General features: G+C 44.8%; 1 protein-coding gene across 1 annotated transcript; it reads left to right on the forward strand.

Annotated features, from left to right (window-relative positions):
• The first annotated feature begins 541 nt into the window (after positions 1 to 541).
• rpp25b (ribonuclease P and MRP subunit p25, b) lies at positions 542 to 3,569 on the forward strand. The gene is made up of 2 exons (XM_048263131.1): positions 542 to 754; positions 1,563 to 3,569. Exon 2 carries the CDS (start codon positions 1,652 to 1,654, stop codon positions 2,672 to 2,674), a length of 1,023 nt encoding a protein of 340 aa, XP_048119088.1. The 5' UTR covers positions 542 to 754; positions 1,563 to 1,651; the 3' UTR covers positions 2,675 to 3,569.
• The last annotated feature ends 10,096 nt before the right edge of the window (positions 3,570 to 13,665 follow it).

Below are 13,665 nucleotides of genomic sequence, written 5' to 3' on the forward strand. Positions count from 1 at the left end.
TGTTTTCAATTACGAGCGCCGGCTGCTAATTTAATTCATTGTTTCACAGCTGAAAATGCATTTTTAAGGCTTCACTGACTCCCACCACCGCCGCCTGCTGCTGCTGCTGCTGCCAATGACGCACGTGCACGCGTGTGTGTGTGTGTGTGTGTGTGTGTGTGTGTGTGTGTGTGTGTGTATGAGCAAGGAACACGGGGGGAGCTTAATCAGTCATGTTCGCTGAACGTCCGGTCGCCGGAACGTCCTCTAAAAAGATTGACAAAGTTGCTGAGCGGCCAGCGCCCTGGCTCTTAAAGGGACGACACAGCCATCCGTTACCATGGAGATGAACGGCGCCTGGCGAGGGACAAGAAGAGGAGAGTGTGTTTTTTTTCCTGACCACACGACTGGCAAGAGGCGGTGCCTTTAAGGGGGCTGCGATCACTCTACCACCCCCCTCACCTCCTCCTCCACACACACACACACACACACACACACACATACACACGCACACACACACACACACAGAGCCAGCCTCTCTCTCTTTCTGTCTCCTCCTCTCTCTCTCTCTCTCTCTCCCCCTTCTCTCTTCCACATTGTGACACTCCCCCGGTGAGCGTGGCAGAGCGAGAGCTGGTCCCCTTACGCCCGTGGTTGTGAGGAAACAGAGCAGACTTCTCAAACCCGCTGAGGAACGCCGGCACCACAGAGACCATAGAGAGCAACGACCAGGATGCGCTGGGATGCCGACGCCTGGAGTCAACTCTGAGCCAAGGTACAGACAGAGAGACAGAGAGAGAGAGAGAGAGAGAGAAAGAGAGAGAGAGAAGAAGAGTGTGAGAGAGAGGGTGTGAAAGAGCACCAGAAGATTGTGTGTGTTTGAGAGAGAGAGAGGGGGGGGGGTGACAAACACGTAAAGGCTGCTGCTGTTGGTGGGAGGAGAGATGAAGAGCAGGAGGAGGAGGAGAAGCTGAGGCAGCCGATCGTCCCAGACCAAGTCACAGCTGGACAGCACGCTAACTTCCTCCAACACCACACAGACACGGTCTGCAGGAGAGGAGCTGCACAGAAAAACTTTTCCAGGAATGATGGGGAGAAAGACTCAAGCCTGAGAGAACAGAATTTGAACATTTCTTTAACAGATTTTTAATCATTTCATAAAGTTGTTTTCCAGAGAGGGAGTTTGCAACATTGCATTTTTCTTTTGAGGTGCAGCCTTCACTTAGCTGAGCCGTCTTTACTGTTTGACTGCTCTCTCCCTTTCTCTCTCTCTCTGTCTCTCTCTCTCTCTCTCTCTCTCTCTCTTTAACACACTCTCTTGCTCGCTCGCTTTGGAAGTCTTAATTCACCATTTGCGTTTATCTTATTTCCTCAGCGCTCTCTGAAAAGCAGCATTAAAAGGCTTCCTTCAAAGCCCTCTGTGCCCGCTTGATAATGCTCCCCAAGCTTCTGCCTTGAGACTCAACAGTTCCTGTGCTGACACAGAAACCACTCTCACTCTCTCTCTCTCACTCATTCTTTCACTCTCTCTGGGGACTTAAAGAAAGACTTGCAATTCTCATTCCATTTGCTCTGCCCTGGAGATTGACTGAGCATTCTGAATCTGGACGTCAAGAACGGGAAGGACAGTGGTGAGGTGAGGTGAGCGGGTTGGATCCTTGGGGATGGGAGAATGATTGCCGGATTCAGCGCCATAAACGGACACATTAGCGGCCAGTGCCGAGTCGTGGGCTCGGGCGGGCTGCTGGCCGCACCGCAGGTCGCCACTCAGGCCAGTCGGGAGATGGGCGTGACCCCTGACCTGTGTCTGCATTTTCAGGGTCAGCACTTCAAAGGGCATCCTCAGTCTACATGTATGGCGGTGGGTGGAATCGCCGCCTGCATTAAACCTGCACTACCACCACCACCCCCTGCGCTGCCACCACAACCACTGTCAGCACCGGCTCTGCCCCTGTCGCAGTCTACGCCTGTGCCCCCTGCTGCGCCCCCCAAACCGGGGCAGGGGGGCTTCAAGAAGGTGTGCCGCATGGAGGAGGCGTCTCCGTGCCCATTCCCGGGGCTGGCCGCCGGCGTGCTCCACATGCGGGTAAAGGAGGGCAGCAAGATTCGGAACCTCATGGGCTTCGCCATGGCCCGCATGCAGGGGCCGACCGGGACCGAAACCGCGCCAGGGCTCTGTGGCGGAACCGGGAGCTCAGCGTCCGCCGGATCAGCCGTGTCCGCTGCCGGCTCCGCGGGCCTGAGACAGGTGGTGTTCTCCGGGTCTGGCCGAGCCGTCACCAAGACCATCACGTGCGCGGAGATCATGAAACGCAAGCTGGGCGGACTTCACCAGCTCACCAAGCTCTGCTACAAGGGCGTGCGCGAAGTCTGGGAAAGCCAGGAGCCCGCTGCTGCTGCTGCTTGTGGCAGTGGTGCTGGCAACGGCACCTCCTCCGAGATGACCGTGCATCGGACCGTGCCGTCCATCAGCATCCTGCTCTCCAAGGACCCACTGGACCCCTGCGAGCCGGGCTACCAGCCCCCCGAGACGCTCAGCGCGCTGTGGGGAGAGCGGGAGGAGCAGGGGGGGGCCCCCTCCCAGGCGGTGACTAAGAGAGCCATGCTGCTGGAGCCCCTGGTGCAGGCTGGCCAGCCTGTCGCTAAGAGGCTGTGTGTGAGGGCAGCGGTCCCGCTATGCTGCCCTGCAGACTGATGGAACAGGATAAGAGGAAGATGAGGGGCGGAGAAGAGCTAAATGGCGATCTCCCCCTACACACACACACACACACACACACATTCACATACACACATACACACTGTACAGACACACACACACACACACACACACACACACACACACACACACACACACACACACACACACACATTCACACCATACATACACACATATATACATGCAAAAACACAACACACATACACGTGCATACATACACACACACACACAAACACACACGTTGCTGTTGCTGAGACAATCACAGAGCCAGAATACTGTTTTCTGATGATAACACAGCACCTGAGGCTATGCCTAGAGAGATGAGAACGGCTGGGGACAAAGAGCCTGCCTGAGAGCCTGAACGGTGTGTGTGTGTGTGTGTGTGTGTGTGTGTGTGTGTGTGTGTGTGTGTGTGTGTGTGTGTGTGTGTAAGAGAGAAAAACGATGTGTGAGACATGTCAGAGAGGAGGGTCACCTGGAAATGGCTTTTTGCTTTTAGAGGGACCTTAATGATGTGCTGTGTCAGTGAAATGGGGATCTTGTCGCAAAACACTGTTTAATGGATTTTCAAACCTGCAGCACTGCACAAGACCTGTAATTTTCTGACATTCTTAGTGTTTCATGTGCACGAATGGTCACAAATCAATCCCCTGTACTTTTACCTGACTCGCTGAAAAAATACATGCATGGGGTCGAATTCATTTGCCATGAAGATGATTACTTAATCCCATTTCCTTGATTTAATTCTTCATTCCTGCAGGCATTTCATTTTACCGACCATACATTAGATTCTGTAAACACCGGGATTTTTTTGTGTGTCAAATTGCCTTGCTCAAACCTCAATAAACAAGCTGAATTCAAAAACACAATATAATACAATACAACAGAACCACTGTATCTGAAACCCTGACTCCCTTTTCTCTGTGATGACTAAAACCACTTCACCTGTGGTTGTTTCACACCAGCATGGTCTGACACTCGCAGCCAGTAGCAGTGAAGCAGGAAATCGCTGGGTGCTAATCTCTGATGGGGGTTGTTGTGGGGGTTGAAGAGATTTGTGCGAGAGACAGCTGATTTAATGGCATCCAGTGTGATAAGACTGAGCACAGAGTTCTCCCAGGCCTGCATGGCTGACAGTGGCTCCTCAGGCTGACTACAGATCTTCATTAAGATTGCCGGAGAACACAGTGCTGTGCATTTTAACCTGTGAGAGACAGGGCGAGAGGAGACAGAGATAGTGTGTGTGTGTGTGTGTGTGTGTGTGTGTGTGTGTGTGTGTGAGAGAGAGAGAGGGGAAAGACAGATCAGAGAAATAGCAATGTGTGCATGTGTGTATATGTGTGTGCGTGGGTGTCTGTGTGTTTGAGTAAGAGAGAGAAAGATAGATCAGAATCAGAGTGATTGTGTGTGTGTGTGTGTGTGTGTGTGTGTGTGTGTGTGTGTGTGTGTGTGTGTGTGTGTCTGTGTCTGTTTGTGTGTCTGTGTGTGTAAATGAGACAAAAAAGAGAGAAAGAGTTGGTATGTTTGTGTTGAGATGGACAAGGCAAAATATATGTGGTAAGAGAGAAAGACACATAGCGAGAGACAGGGGAAAGAATGAGCTTTGACAGAGGCCTTAAGTAAAAACAGTCTCACCTGTCTAATTGACCTGTCCCAGGCGGCTTTAAATCCCACTCTGAGGGGATTCACAGTCCCTGGGCCCCCATCAGTGCCTGAAAGCACTCAAGCGTTGCGCTCTGAAACTGAGGTGTGTTAAGCTCTCTCTGCGCAAGTCTTTGTGCATTAGGTTCTGGGTCTTAGGCTATGTGCATAGGGGTCTGTGTGTTAATCTGTGTGCATAAGAGTGTTTGTGTATTACGGTGTGCAAATGAGGTCTGGGTTTTAGGCTGGGTGTTCATAGTCCATAGTACAGTATAACACACACAGATCTTTATGTGCACAGACTAACACAGACTAGGGCTGGGCGATATATCGGTATTACATTACATTACATTACATTACATTACATTTGGCTGACGCTTTTTAACCAAAGCGACTAACAACATGGTAAACAGTAAGTTTTAGAACAATTCTCACAATTTTAGGACAGTTTAAAAAAAACATTAGAGTACAGTAAGAATAAGTGCGTCGGTGAGTGCTGTTTTTAGCAGTTACTTGTCAGTTTAAAACGGCTGGTGAGTGCTAGGATCAGTAAGACTTGTTGTAAGTGTTGCTATGAGAGTAGATGTTCTCTAAAGAGCTGGGTCTTCAGGAGTTTTTTGAAAGTGGAAAAGGATGTCCCTGCCCTTGTAGGAACTGGCAGTGTGTTCCACCAACGAGGAACAACAAATGAGAAAAGTTTGGATTGGCTTGAGCGTACCGGTGGTAGAGCTAGACGTCGTTCGTCAGAGGAGCGCAGCGGTCTGGAGGTAGTGTAAGTCTGTATGAGGGCATTCAACGACTACATTACGACTGTATTACGACTACAACCGATATATTTTTGAAAACGATATGTAGTTGAGACAATATCGTAATACCGGTATGTCAAATAATGGGCCATTTTATCAAAGCCACTTGCTCTTCTGTGTTCAGACCATTCAGACAGCCGCAGCTCAGCTCAACTGCGCCCCTTGCGTGTGCACGTTCTCCCTAGCAGCACTACGAACTTTCAAACATGACGGACACTGAGTCAGATTTAGTTTACCGTGATCAGAGGTTGGTGCTGATGCCTATTTCCGTCGGCACATCAATGGCTAAACCGAGAATTCTCGTTGTGAAATGTGAAAATTCCACTCAAGCTCCAAGCGGTTTTGTACACGCAGATTTAAAGGAGCGAGGATTGTAGGATTGTTACCGAACGTTCTGTAGGCCAAAATCAAAACACTGGTGAACGTTCTCAAGACTACTAGACGTGATAATTTTTGGAATGGTTGCAATTTATTTTCCATTATTTCCTACATACTGGTCCTTTAAGTTACAACACTGTTTACAGCTCTTCGACTCACGGTAAAATGTCATTTTTGGTACATAGCCTAGCTAATTTAAATACACTCATGGGTGCTTGCGTTTAGCGATATAGCAGATCTAAAGTCCTAAGGGAGACAACCTACACACTGATTTTATTAAGAGGATATGCACGCGGGGACTCGCGAGCAGTTAAGGGCATAATTTTTTATGATTCCAGAAACCCCATTCAATCGTGCATAGAGATTTTTTCTTACGAACCGGAACATGCAAAAATGGTAATGAACGCATACAAAATGACGGTAGCATCTATCACACTCTTGGTGAGTGACTCAGTTACGTTGTTTAAGTAGCCTAATTGTTTAAAACTATTTAATTGTTATTGATAGCAAGTCACACATGTCTAGGCCATCATAGGCTACATTTGCTTGTCATCTAGGCCCTATTAAACCCTGGTAAAAAAAACTGCATTGTGTGACAAAACTGCAGGGTTTTTTTCTGCAGTAGGCTACTGCAATATTTTTGTGCCCAAAATATTGCATTGTGCAGTACAATGTAGGCGTGTGTTGTCAGTCAGGGTCGACTTATTGGTCTTTAGTTATTTGCACAGCTTTATCAGAGCAGCTGTAGCCTACTATACCTATTGGTATTGGTAGGCCTATGTTATTGTTTACACTTTTTTGCACAGCTGTGTTAGAGCAGTCTGAAATCCTTCTAATTAAAGCTGGTTGTGTTGTCATAATTGTCATGTTGAGTGAATACGAAACACTTACGACACTATATATCGTATATCGCCAATCAGCCCCAAAATATCGGGATATCAGTTTTGGTCCATATCACCCAGCCCTAACACAGACCACAGACTAACACACAGCCATTTGACCTTCTATAATGATTTGTTTAACGCCCCCTCCTGCCAGGAAAATGTGAACATAATGTTACCAATGTCACATTTTAAGGCTCCAGTGAATTTATGTGAAGAAAAGATTTGGCAATGATCTCTGCTCAAGTCAAGATAACCCAGAAAAAGACAATCTTTACTCCAATGACGGTGAGCCATTAGAAATGATTAGAAGCCATGGCAACGACCCAGTGAGAGACAGATTTAGAGAATCAGAGGGATAGTCTAAAAGGATGATTAAACTGTTACTCTCATTTTCGCTTTCATGGTCTAGTCAGGATTCACTTGGCAGGTTTGAGCTAGAGTTAGAATCTATAAATTCAAATGAAACAGAAACAGAATATACAAATATTATATATGCTTACATGTTATAAAAAATGTGGTGAAACACCATAAAATAAAACACACTGTACGACTGGATGATGGATGAGAAAATATTAGTAGGTTTTAATTTAGACTGTGAGCAGGGTCCTTCCAAGTAGATTGCTGTGACACCAGACACATATCGGCACAGCATAGGATCGTGGAGGAGATACTGATGTGACCATGATCCAAACAAAGTTAACCTGTACTCTTTCTGAGACAGCCACTCACAAGTCTAGAGCATGCATGAGCTCTACTTCGGTGCAATGCCAAAATAACGTAGTGGAACAGCATTTAATGGAGGCCCAATTCTGTGCGAGTGTTAGCGCTTTCCCTCCCGCGTTTGTGTTAGCGCTTTCCCCTCCCGGTGTGTCTGGTCTCTGCTCTCTGCTCTTCACGCCGTTCTATTTTACCAAAAGTGTTTTCGGCGGATCATAATGAAAATCTCTGCAGGCTACAAACTTCTTTAATGCAATCAATTCATCAAAATGTCACAGGCTTTCTCTTAATAGGTTTGTCCTGTACACCTTTCTACAAGAGTCTAGTCCCAATATTTAGGAGAGATTACATCTGCCTGAGTATCTGAAAGGAAAAAAAGCGCCTTTTCCTTTTTGAGGGGGCATTTGGGGCATTCTGAAGTGCGCTTGTGACTACGTCTGCAACAGACACAACATTAACCTTCTCTTCGAACCCATTAAATGAACCAGAGCAGAGCAGAGAACTCAAGGTTGAAACCATACGTGTGTGTGTGTGTGTGTGTGTGTGTGTGTGTGCCCATATGTGTGGGAGCAAGAGAGATAAAGAGAGAGAGAGAAAGAGAGAGAGAGCGAGAAGAAGATTAACAGTGAAGGAGCTCAGGAGATGGGGTGGAGGGAAAGAAATAAAAGAGAGGTGGAATGAGAAAGAAAGACAGAAAAAGAAAGAAAGAAAGAAAGAAAGAAAGAAAGAAAGAAAGAAAGGAAAGCAGAGGAAAGCCACTGCAGTAATCCATGGAGGGAGCCCACAGTGTCCTCGAGACCACGTGAAGGTTATCACTCTGCGCTACTCTTATCGCCGCGGTAACAGCTTCGGCTGCGAGGCCCGCGCCGACCAACACTCAGGTCACCCTCGCTGTTTTTGCCTGGTGAGATCGCCTATCGACCCAGCCCACCCGCCCCCGCTGAGAAAATTAGGCATTCAGGCTCCGGCCGCAGGTGAGCGAGCGAGCGTGTGTGTGTGTGTGTGTGTGTGTGAGTGGAGACTAATGAAGGATGACTCAATGCACTGCCTGAGTGAGCGGGGAGATAAAGCACTGTGACAAAAGCATTAGGCCGTGGCACACCAGAGGGCCTGGGCGACGCATACACGGGCGAGCGAGCGTGCCGGTCAGTGTGGAAACGGGCAGACGAGCCAGCTGCCGACCAGAGCTAGCCGAGCCCGAGGAGCTGAGGAACTGAAAGGCCGACGCCGTGTCTTCTGTGAGTTCATTAACGTTTGAATAGATTGCACACTTTGTCAGGGACACCAAATTAATCCGCCTCCAGAGGTTCTGGGTGAATGTGTGGCTGGGTGTAAGCTGGTGGTGTGTGTGTGTGTGTGTGTGTGTGAGGAAGAGAGAGAGAGAGAGAGAGAGAGAGAGGAAAAGGAAAAGAGAGAGGGACTATCATGGTAAAAGAGAGAAAAAGAATTGAGAGCGATTGAGAAAGGCAAAAAGGAAAAAAAAGCTTTGAAGAGAGTATCTAAATGGATGCAGCGCTGCCAGGACATTTCTGACAAGTGTGCTACAACCGAATGTTTGATTTAGAAGCACAAGGGTGAGACACCATCTTGCAGTGTGTCGAGTTTGAAATTCTCTAATCACCATTACACTGACTAGAAGAAAAAATAAAATAAATAAATGAAAATGATGAGCGACTGCTTGATTTCCGGAGGAGAAGTCAGGCTTTCGCTGCCTCATAAATTAATATAAATGCATTGTGAACTGGCGATAAAGGCAAGCGCACTATTTCTTCGCCTTTCCTTCGGAGCAGCACATGAGGAGAAGGTCTCTGGGATGGCGTGGGAGTTTGCTATCTGCTTCCCTCCAGATGCCGCCGTCCGCTCTTATCTAGAAGAATGGGCTCTGCCTCCATTTTTCAACTCCTCTTATCTGGAGATCCTTTAAATTGAATATTTACTGGGCTGATGTTTTTTTGCCTGCTTGAACCTGCTGAAGGCATGGTACTCATCCTCATCCATCTCTCTCTCTGCCTCTCTCTCTCTCTCTCTGCCTTTCTTTCTCTCTCTCTCTCTCTCTCTGTCTCTCTCTCTCTCTGCGCAGCAATAGGAGCCAGCTCTTTTGGCTCCCAAACAGCTCTTCATTTGGTGTCATTTGGCTTTTATAATTCGGCCATATTTAGCAGTTTTGACTCATCATGTCACATGCAACTGTCACTCATCTAGTTTCCCGCTGTTGTCACACTCCATTGCTTTTCTCATGGCAAGATCCTTGTCTGCACATCACATGTACAGACAGGTTGCATTGCACGCACAGCACAACATAAAGTCCGTGGCCATGCAGTACTGAGAACAGAGCCTCCTATTCTGTCTTTTTTTTAATCAACAAAATAAAATAAAAGGAAGTGAATGAAAAAAGAAATTGGCTATCAGACAGGAGAGGCCCTTATCACACACTTGAAAGCGACCGACACATTACTATTCTCTTTCTCTCTGACTCACTCTTTCCCTCCATCTCTCTCTCTCATTTTTTTCTACTACTCCTTTAATGTTGCTCTACTCACTTCATTTTTAGGGAGCAGATGCATACATGCATACAGAGATTGCAGTGTAAACAGTGACTTGGCCAGTCCACAGAAGGCTCACATTGTGGCTTTTTATTTTATGTTGAACATAAAAATCTGCAGCTAATCAGATAATCAACTCTTCACCACCCTCTACAAATAATTAGCAGTGCAATTAAATGGAACTACTGGCCGACAAAAAAAAAAAATCTAATCAAAAGTTTAATCATCAGGAAATAGATTTATATAAACTATCTACCGGCACATATCGGAAACTGTTTCTAACTTAAAAAAAAAAAAAAAACACTGCATCGGTATGTGGATCCCTGAATCAATCTAAATATACAAACAACCACTTTAGTGGTTTGTGGTACAAACTCGAAGACTGAAGCTTTGATACAAATTCTGACATAATCTGAACTATACTGAACTATAAGACCTGACGTTAGAAGTCAATTTCCTTTGAAAACATGCCTCATTCACTAATATATCTTTACATATCTTTTGAAAAAAGTATATATACATGATCTTTAGTGACAGTAAAGTCACTTTAGCCCACTACAATGGCCATTCTCAAATAAAACTAATCCACAAACTGGTAATAACTGAATGTAACAGACACACTACCCTGGTCAACACAAACATGAGCTCACATTTGTGTGTAGTGTAGGACTGGTTTATTGCTGTATATACAGTAGTGCATGAAGTCATATTTCCAGTCAGTCTAGGCACAGTATTTAACAGGCAACCTAACAGAAAGCAGCTAGCATTAGCCTGTTTGGCTACAACAGATTATAGTCAGATTATAATTTATTTAGTTAATTGGGACACCTGTTAATATTGCATACCCCTCATTATTATTAGTATTACCTCTACCAAGGAGGTTATGTTTTCACCCCTGTTGGTTGGGTTGGCTGGTTGATTTGTTTGTTAACAGGAGGATACAACTACAGGCCAAATGTCCTTGAAATTTGCTGAATATGTATAACATGGGCCAAGGACAAATCTATTAAATGTTGCAGCTGATCCCATCTGATCCATGTGGGTCTGAACACACCAAGATTTACCAGATGTACCAGGACTTGCCTAACACTGCTGGTAAGATGAGTATAAAAGTTGGTTTCTTTACATTATCATGACAAAAATACATAAGTAAATTGTTGATTACGACTGTAATCGTATTGAAAAACACAATTCAGCAAAATAGCTTTCACGATGCCAGTGCAGTGCAGACTATGCTAGTTATTTTTTGGGTGACTGTAAGCTGGACCGCTTATTTCGTGGAGTGAGTCTCACCAATAATCTAGCTGTGACTTTCCTGCACTTCATCTGATGCCACTGCAGGGTAACACCAGACATTTTCATGGCCTGGACTACATTACATCAGAATATGCACAGGGATGTCTCATCGCATTGGATTTTTTATTCACTTTTGAACTTTGTGTAGCATAATGACACCAATTATAAATGTCCAATCAGCACCACAATTCCATGTGTTCCAGATCTGGGACACTTGGTGGCGCTACTATTGTGTGCTATTCTATATTTTATTTCATTCATAATGGAAAATTGGTGTCTACATGAAACAAAATTAAGAGCTGTATCAAGCTGCAGCACACTGACTCACACCAGATTGTTACATCCCTGCATCATATGAAGAGTTTGGTTCCAAAATGCTATCTCCGTTTTTAAATAAAAAGTCAGGCTATTTAATTGTGTATTTCAGGTAATATCAATCAAATTGCAGTTGTGTTGTTTTGAACGATAAATCAAATAACAATACCCAATTACAGTTCTACTGAAATTACTTGGAAAACCAAATGTAAAAAAATGATTTAAGAAAATTCATTAAAATGGTGGATATACTGTAGCGTTTTGGAACGAAACTCTTCATATTGTTGTATCTAGCCGATGTATGTAGGTAACATCTTATGCAGGAGAGAGGCACACCACTAATAGACATGATAATAACGTGTCATCAAGCTGGGATAATAGTAAACAGGACAGGAATTCTTCAACAAGAAAACATATTTGGGCAGCGAAGAGTTATCACAAACAAATTGAGGTGAAAAAGTGATGCCAAGATATAAAAAAGGCAAATAAATGTTGCTTTTAATATGAAACAAATCAGCCCAACTGGTGGTCAGAATGTATTCATATTGTTTCTGGAAGTTTATTTAATTCACACATCTAACAAGCAATCGGGATTACACTTGCTTTTAAAAAGTGGAAAATGTCCACCTCAAAACAGACTATAGCCTAAGCGGGAAGAATGTGGTTTTCAGCATGCTATGTGCAGTCTGTTCAGACATTCCGTGTCCATGTTTTGCAACAGAACTACAGTACACTCAAAACATAGGCTAACATGTTACTACAGTCACCGTCTCTCTCTCTCTCTCTCTCTCTCTTCTCTCTCTCTCTCTCTCTGTCCTATGGCAGGCTAAAGGGGTCTTTCCATCCCTGCTCTGTTCAGGCACTGTCCAATGGGCTTGTCAGAGAATGGCACAGTGATTGATTATGTGATTGTCTGGAAAGAATAGTTGGTTCAGTCGAGCACAGCCGTGATATTAGTAATTCGCCAGACGAGGAGAGTGCTCAACAGGAAGGTAAAGTGTATTTTAAAAAATGATGTGGCATCAAACACACCTATTACATTTCCCCATACTATACTTTCCCAAAGAAAGAACAAAAGAAAGTAAGATACAAGGAGAGGCAGTGTAAGATAGCAGGACAGACAGTAAAAATGAGGTTAGTTTTATGACACAGAGTTAGTTTAGAGTTATTTAACACAGTGCCATCACCGGCTACATTGTCAGTGCTCAGTCTGAGGCACACAAACAGAGCAAATGCAATTTACATTATCTTCTTTACAACACGTTAGAGCTTAAAGCTCAGTCGGCCATGTTATTTTCCATTGTAATCAAACCATTGTGTGTGTGTGTGTGTGTGTGTGTGCGTGCGTGCGTGCGTGCGTGCGTGCGTGTGTGTGTGTGTGTGTGACTCCGCCATATTGAATGATTTCGAGCAGCTGTGTGTGGAAGCCCTGCAGACAGTGTTGAAGGAACAGATAATGGTGAAAGAAGAAAAGACAAAAAAAAAAAACTCATGCATGTCCCTGTAAGAGTGAAAAATCACCAAACAGAGGAGATCAAAAGGCCAACATCCACAATTATTTGAAATGGCTGCCTGAGCTAAATTAACCAAAATGAACCAGAACAGAACCTTGGTGGTATAGCTGTTCTGCTTCAATAAGTCGCCACAACATGTAGTTCTCAGGACTCAGGAGATGTCTGCATGACAGAGTAAATAACCACACACCTCATATGGTGTAATTTGTGCTTTGTTGTCTTTCAGACACGTGGCAAGCAATTTGTTCATTTGTTGAATAAAAGGAAGCTAAAAGCTGAGGAGGGAAAAAACAAAGCTCAATTCAATTTACATGAGATAAGCTGTGTAAAGTTATGTAGAGAAAATCCCCAGACTCAGTTAGGCCTGTCACTGACAATTTAATACAAGCAAAGAAAAAGACTGAACAAATTCCAAGAACCGCATCCCAAGATTTTAGATTACGCCTCCAAACAGTTTTCTCCACTTGTTCAGATTCTGACAGCAGAGATAAAGAGGGGACAAATGTCTTTATGATCTAAATTGTTTCTTGCTGATGACAAACTGCAGTCAGTCTCTGGTTCAATGTTGCACAGAGGCATCATGCTGCTTTGATCTTTTCAACTTCTTTGTATTGAGGATAGAGTCAGGAAATCAATGATAGAGCCATTGTGTTGATGAGACTCATTACAGAAGGTGGGTTGGTAAGCAATTATGTCAGCTCAGAGCTTGTCTTAAGAAAGAATAAGGTATATGAACAACAAATTCATGAGATGATTTTAAAAAAGACACTCTGCTCATCCATCAGTATTTGAAGGCACGTTTGCCTAATGATCTATTTAAGACTGATGAAGCATGGCGCATGGGGTCTGTCTATCCCACATTCCATTATTTTAACA

The sequence above is a fragment of the Alosa alosa genome, chromosome 14, assembly GCF_017589495.1.
Source record: "Alosa alosa isolate M-15738 ecotype Scorff River chromosome 14, AALO_Geno_1.1, whole genome shotgun sequence".
Classification (NCBI taxonomy): domain Eukaryota; kingdom Metazoa; phylum Chordata; class Actinopteri; order Clupeiformes; family Clupeidae; genus Alosa; species Alosa alosa.

Excerpts from the sequence above, each read along its gene's own strand:
- rpp25b (XM_048263131.1), top strand. The coding sequence starts at position 1,652 with ATGATTGCCGGATTCAGCGCCATAAACGGACACATTAGCGGCCAGTGC.